Source organism: Sander vitreus, chromosome 3 (assembly GCF_031162955.1).
Source record: "Sander vitreus isolate 19-12246 chromosome 3, sanVit1, whole genome shotgun sequence".
Lineage (NCBI taxonomy): Eukaryota > Metazoa > Chordata > Actinopteri > Perciformes > Percidae > Sander > Sander vitreus.
In genome coordinates this window covers 21,586,935-21,594,331 of record NC_135857.1, presented here as the reverse complement: position 1 = coordinate 21,594,331, position 7,397 = coordinate 21,586,935, and the positions used below count along the sequence as shown (strand labels likewise).

Genomic DNA, 7,397 nt, shown 5'->3' with positions numbered 1-7,397 from the left:
GATTGAAAAGCCAAGTCCTGTGTCTTCTTCTAAGAAGTCCAGGAGGTTTCATACCCCCCCACACACACACACACACACACACACACACACACACACATTCTGTCCCATCTTGTCTCCCTCCCCCTCCAGCTTTGTTGCATATGGACCAGGACAACGGGTAAAGGTCACTTTGTCTGGGGGAAACGACGTCTGACCTTTAACCTCCCACTAACAGCACTGAGGTCACACACACATAACACATAGGACACGTTTTGGGATAGGATATGTTTAACTGCATTTGGGTGTGCTAGTCTCTACAAATGCAAGCCTAAGATCATATCTGTGTACTGTACGTTGATTAGGGTGTTTCACTGTGTTTTCTGCATAAGTGTATGTGCATGTGTGTGTGTTGCCGCTGGAATGTGGTTTACAGTGTTAGATTAAAAGCAGGGGCTCTGTGGGTCTGCATGTGACTTCCATCTAATAGCCCTGTAACTCTGCTCTCACTAGGAGCCCCTAATGATGTCTGTCTCTCTCTGCAGCTAGACTGGCATGCAGGACATCACACGCACACACACGCACACACACACACACACACACACACACACACACACACACACACACCCAGGATCTAACCCATGCCTGCATATAAACAGGGAGGAAGGAGACTCACACTCCAAGTTTTGCATACACACACACAGAAAGGAAGTGGCCAAACACGTGTGTGCAAACTGTCACACACACACTCTCACAATAATTGCATACAATTATTGTGAGAATACAAAATAAGGCGTGACACACTGCACATGGAACATGGATATTGTGACATATAGGCACCTATTAACACATAACACACATGTTGACAATTACAGACATAAAAAGAAAACCATACGCAAAATACGAGCGTAAAAAGAGAGTATCCACACATTTACTATATTTCTTTCATCATTGGGGATTTCCCTCACCGAAAAGTCAGGACCAGATTTGGACATACACGCACAGAGGCAACACGTGCATACAGTGTTTTAGCACCTGGCAGTAGAGAGATACATACTGTATTTAACCCTTAGAAACACACACAACGCCCATTACCATTATGGCAACATATTTTTTAGATCAACAGGGACCTGTTCACACAGTATCACTCACATATCAGACCATGACCAGATTACTGGTGAAACTGATGAAACCAGTCAGAATATTAACAGAACATTATCAGAATATTTATTAATATTCATATTTTACTGTATTTTAGTTTCATTTTATTCAACTGGTAATTTAGGTTTAATAATTCAAGAGTTTTCATGTGATATTTGACATCAATGTTAGCCTCGCGATACATTGGAAGCTTTACATGTTAGAAGCATAGACATAACATTAGTAGACGTACCGTCCGTGACATCCCCCATTGGTTTGTGGAGTGCCGTTTTGAAGCCTCGAGTTTGGCGATATGGGCATCTCCATCTTGTTTTTTGCAACCGGATGTGACTATTTTTGACAAGAGATGTTCTGGGGAGGATGACACGGCCAAGCCAGTGTTGTTTATGGTTGCAATGGTGCTGCGCTAAGCTAAACGCTAAAGAGGGAAAGTTGCAGATTTTCAACCCTTCTCATACGAGTCATCCAGCGGAGTTTTACCTGTGGCAAAAACACAGGTCTTTCCATTCATTCTGAATGGGGGTAGTGCGTTTAGGTTGGGGCCGGGGGGTGCCGCAGGGGGGACACGCAAAAAACCGCAGCGGGCCTGTGGCAAAAAGTTGAGACCGACTCAACTTTTAGAGAAACGCAACCCCACGTCACGCTGCGTTACACAGTCATGTGATCAGACTTGTCAGTCAGTTTTGAGGCAGTGTGAGAGTCCCGTACAGGAAACAGGAAACATCACTGTCTCTATTGCTGCCACAAGAAAGTTTTAAAACACCAAACACAAGCAATGAACTGCCCAGGAGTTTATGTAGATGAATGTTTGCCAAACAACAAAGCACAGTCGATCTGTCTCGCTCTTCTCTTTTCTTTCTCTCTTTCTTAGTGAAATGAAGCTGCCTTCAAGTGCGGTCGGAAATGTCGAGATCTATAAATGATCTGACGAAAAACAGTAACTGTGAAATATAAAGTCTACTTGGGTTACATTGGGGGATTAAAGAACACAACAGGATGCCACACAAATTTTTTTAACCAAAAACAAATTTTATTGTCACATAGGCTAATTATAACTGCTTTCACATCCATATTGTGCTACATTCCTCCTTTGTTGAAGGATACTATGAAGGAGTATGCCATTTCAGCTGTTGTGTGACCGCTTTCCACACATATATTGATACAGGCAACACAATTTTCTGTTCACGGCGCATGTTCATTACGGTCCCACTTAAATGTCTGCATTGCGCTCTGATGCTCCACAACAGATGTTAGGCAACAGAAACATCGCTGCATGTCATGCTAGTAAACACTAATAACACGTTACACAGCAGGTAACGCTAGCCTACCATTAGCTACAGTAGTAACTGGATTAAACACGGCTAAAATGCTGACAGCTAAACGGTGTAGTGTGACTGTATTTCACTGTAGAGGATTCCAACAGCGGGACGTACAACAGTCTGCCGCTAAACCTATGAGCTAAAAGACTCAAACTAGCACTGGTCATTGCTGTTGTCTGAAAAACAACACGCTGATGCAGTTTTAAATGTTTTATGATTTCAGAAAGGATGAGGTTAACCACTATTTTATATTAATCCTATTTTTTCTTATCAAATTTCATATCCATAAATGCAGCTTTCGAAATTATAGAAGATTAAAAAGATTTAGCCTATAATAAAATATTGGTTAACCTCCGCTTGTTTAAATTTTAGATATCAGATCCCCTTCTAATGGTAGGCATGAAAACCTTTTTATTGTAGCCTACTCTTCTGTGGTTTCATATGTTATAATTGTAAAAGTGTATTAATTTTAGTATTATGTGGGTGGCTTCATTGTTGAGCTAAATGTTTTTCACTTGGCATACGTTTTGATGTTACACTTGTGCGTTTTTTTACTGTTATGAATTTGCAAATACAGCATTAATAAAAAATGTTTTTACATCAGGGAGACAACATTAACATCCACAAATCTGCCAACTATAGGCTATGTATGGCTATCGTTAATTTAAAGGCAGCTACACACCGGGCCGATAATCGGCCATTGGACAGTCTGGCGAGGTCAGTGACTCGAGTCTGTTCGGTGTGTTCTGTGCCGTCGTCCGTTGGAGGGGCTGTCAGCCTTCATTTTCGCTGACCTGACATGCTCAGTCGGAGACAGGGCAGTCGGGACTCACCTGGAAATGGCAAGCGTGATGACTGTGACTAAGCCTTTCAAAATCTGACGAAAATCTTTTAAACTGACCTTTGTTGATTTGAAATGAAGACAGAGTCAGCAACTGCATGGCCTTAAAATGTTTTCAGAAACAAGTTTCTGTGAACTATTTTAGTACAATATGAGATTGTATTCTGAGTCACCATTAATGGCTGGTTGAAAAATCCAAAATCCGGAAGCAGCAGCGAGACGCACGTGACGCGTTCGTCCAATCAGCTGCCAGTTTTCATTTTTTGTGGCGACAATACAGATTAGCACCGCCTCCTGTTATGTACGTATTACGTCTCGTCGCTTTGGTGTGTTCCCAGGCATTTTTTTGACCAACTCGGGTTGACTGATCAGTCCAACTGCCCTTTCTCGGTCGGCCGTTTGGTTGGTCTATAACGGCCTTAAGAGTTTAAACGGCGTTCAATTAATTGCATCATGCTCACTAACTTAACCGTGACTTCATTTAGAAAATAATTTGCGATTTCGTATTTTGAACATCTGAATTTACCGTTGGACACGCCCATGCATGAGACGGGAGGGCATGAGATGGGAGGTCTCCAGGCTGCAGCCATACCCTCTTGGTCCTGGCTGACAGATCAGTGTGTAGCCACGCCCCTAAAGCATCCCCTGCTTTATCGTCTATTTTAAAATAAATAGGACCATAATTACAAAAATGTAAATCCTGCTGTATTGAAGAAGACTTGAAACTAGCGATTGAGACCATAAACTCATTATGAAAATGTTTACTAAGGTAATAAATCAAGTGAGAAGTAGGGTCATTTTCCCATAGACTTCTATAGAAACTGAGTTCTTTTTGCAACCAGTGGAGTCACCCTAGATGGAAATTAGATAGAATGCAGGTTTAAGGCACTTCCACATTGGCTTCACTTCTCACACCCAGAAGCTTTGTTCACTAAATTTACAATCTATGGTTAGAAGAAATTACACATTATTCCTCTTACGTGGTTCAAGGTTCATGTATTATCATTGTACAGCACAGAGTTGCACAACAAAATGTGGTTGTAGACCTTTATGCTACACAAGATAAACACAAAGCAAAACAAAAACAGTTGCGTGCGATAGTGTAGTGCATTTTTTGAATTTGTATAAGGAGGACAGACTGATCTCATGAAGTGGTGTATGTATGACACGCCAATTCATATGCCGTAATTTGCGTGTTATAAAGACACATACTCGCTATTTCGCGTTTATCAACGCCGTTTGGCCTCCATTGACTTACATTACCTTGCGATTGCGTGTGAATTGACGCCGTATGAAAGGCCGAAAATCCGTGTAAGGGTCAGCTGAAAATGCGTACAGATAACACGCCTCTTGGCTTTAGGAAAGTGCCGTGTATGTTTACGCAAAGTCATGACGTCACGTTGCCGTTGAGGAGGAATGTAAACAGCAGCAACAGCAGTATAATTTTCTTTTTGCTTTCATCAGTGGACCATAGGCTCAATCATCATTGTGTTACCTCATTTGGTGATACGTAGATAGTGACTTAACAGACATTTATTTAAATGAAAATCTTCAAGATTATTACTTTAAGCCATTGTAACTATGTAACTATGTTTTAGCATTCACCATTATTCTGTAATTATTACTTGCTTAGCAGCAGCTACGGTGTTGTGTTGTTTTAAAAGAACATATATGTGCCAAATGTGAGAGCTAATGACTGACTCTTTAATTAAGTGTCTGTTAAAGTCTAGTATTTAAGTTTGTCACCCAATCATTTAGGGATGCATACAACACGTGTCTGTTATCAAACAGCAGATGGTCAAAATGACGTAAACCATTTAAATGGCACGTGTTTGTAATTAAATGAGCTAGTGAGCAGTGTTTAAGGCTGTGCGCCATATTGATAGGAAATGCATGCAAGTGATGAGAAAGCTATAAAGGGCCCTGCAAGAACAGTATTGTTATTTTATTTTTTAAACTTTGGCTCGTCACTTGAAGTGAGCAGCTTTCCTTTTTCTGTCTGGCTGTCACATAACAAGAGCTGTAGTTTGTTTTAATCAGATTAAATTCAGTGAGAGAGGCTCTATGTCTCTAAGATCTAAGATCAAAGATCAAAATAGGACAAAATAATGAATCACATGGTAACCTCCCAGCACAAACGATTTTAGTGTGTTTTGTTTTGTGATTCTGGAAAAAAAGTACACATACTGTATGTGTGTATATATCTACATATCTACATCTGAATGAATATATATATATATATATATATATATACAGCATACAGACACAACAAGCTACAGACTCAGCTTGTGTCTGTATGCTATATTTCTGTGTGCAACATCTTATGTTCTAATCTAATTTGTGATTATTGCATCTATGTATTTTTTGCTTTCCTGTTCTGAAGGTGATACTGGATCACTGTGACTGTGTTAGGGTAGCTTTCCTGTGTGGGTCTTGTTGACCGAGTCTCTTTGATTATGCCAGTTAGTATTATAGTGTTCTCACAAATGTAAACAGACATTTTTACATTTCTGTTAATGTACCAGTTAAACAAACAAGCTTTGTAAATAAGTCAGTTTTAGAGGTATTGGTAGGTGTGTTTTTTAAACTTTGGATAGAGCCAGGCTAGTTTCTCTAAGTTTTCAGTCTTTATGCTAAGCTAGGCTAAACACAGCCTGACTCCAGCTCTCTACTTACCTCACAGACATGAGTTTATATTGATTTTCTCATCTCACTTTCTGAAAGAAAGCGAATAGACTTATTTCCCAAAACATTTAACTATTTCTTTAGACTGATATGAAATTATAATTTTTTGGCTTGAAGGAAAGGACATATTTTTTCAATAAAGATGACTTGCACTAAATGACTTTCTGAAACACTACTTGGTGTTCCTCCAGGTGGCGTTACTCCAGGAGACAGTAAGAAAAGAGTGTGAGGAGAGGGAGGAGCTGACTGCTGCCCTGTCTCAAGCTCAAGAGGAGCTTCTTGGGCTGCGATCCCTAGCGTCTCATCAAGGTTCCTCCAGGTCTCCTCCCAACCCCATGGAGAGACTAACTCCCCCAGGGAACAAGCATTACCATCTCCATGGTCAAACCCGGGTACCTCTTACTCGCTCTTTGAACTCCCCAAACACACTGCGACCCTCTCCTGCCTGCACAGACAAAGACAGAGGCCAGAGCACAGATGGAGGAAAAGCAGGGAGGAGTTTTGAGTCTTGGAATCGTGGTGGAGAAAAAAGACGAGAGGGGACACTGCCGAGACTGAAAGCCAGCAGCAGCATGAGCGAAGTCAAAAGTAAGGTCAGTTTGGCGATGGAGAGGAAGGAGAGACTGTAAAAAGCTATCTGAATGAAGGACCATATATGTATTAAACAGCTATTGTACCTGTTCAAAAATAAAACATAATTTCAATGTGGTTTTGAAATATTATTTTAAATAGTAATTGTATTAGTATTTTAATATTATATATATCATATCAAATATTATTTGAATTGTATTTTTAGTCTTCCCTTAGAATTTAATAATACATAATACAATTTAGTCAAATATCCCTCTAATAGCCTACTCTAAAAGTCACGCACACATAAGCACACACTTTATACACACGACACGAAACTACTGAGTCCTGCTGGTACAGCAGTAAACTCCCAGACACATACCCTCTGACAGACATGCACTTGTGTTCTCACAATCCGACTCACACAGTCTCAGTGGCACGCACAGGATTTCACAGACAAACATCCACGCACGCACATAGTAAACACACACACACGCATGTTCAGACAGACACATGCAAACACACACACACACACATACAGCCTGTCACAAGGACAGGGCTGAAGGAGCATGACAACGTGTCCTTTGCCACCCGTGGACACAAATAAAAGGCAGACAAACACAAAAGAAACTGTAAGGCAAGCACCCCCGGACACACACACATGCACACATACCAATTACCCAGCCCTCACCCCTCAGGCATTGTGTGTTATTGACATCATTCACTCCGTGCAAGGTCTTTCCATCCCTCCCTCCCTCTCTCTCTTCCTCTCCCTCTACATTTGGGATGAATTGGCATGATCTGGAAGAAATGCATGAAGTGTGTGTGGCGTGGAACTCATTTCC

At 40.9% G+C, this 7,397-nt stretch overlaps 1 protein-coding gene across 2 annotated transcripts in view; it reads left to right on the top strand.

Moving 5' to 3' along the window:
- lekr1 (Leucine-, glutamate- and lysine-rich protein 1) overlaps positions 1-6,653 on the top strand; it is a 94,887-nt gene extending 88,234 nt beyond the window's left edge. For both annotated transcript variants that reach the window (XM_078246493.1, XM_078246494.1), the window contains one exon: positions 6,174-6,653. In XM_078246493.1, coding sequence (XP_078102619.1) covers positions 6,174-6,611 — 438 coding nt within the window. In that variant the 3' untranslated portion in view covers positions 6,612-6,653. The remainder of the gene's footprint in view (positions 1-6,173) is intronic.
- Positions 6,654-7,397: the final 744 nt, after the last annotated feature.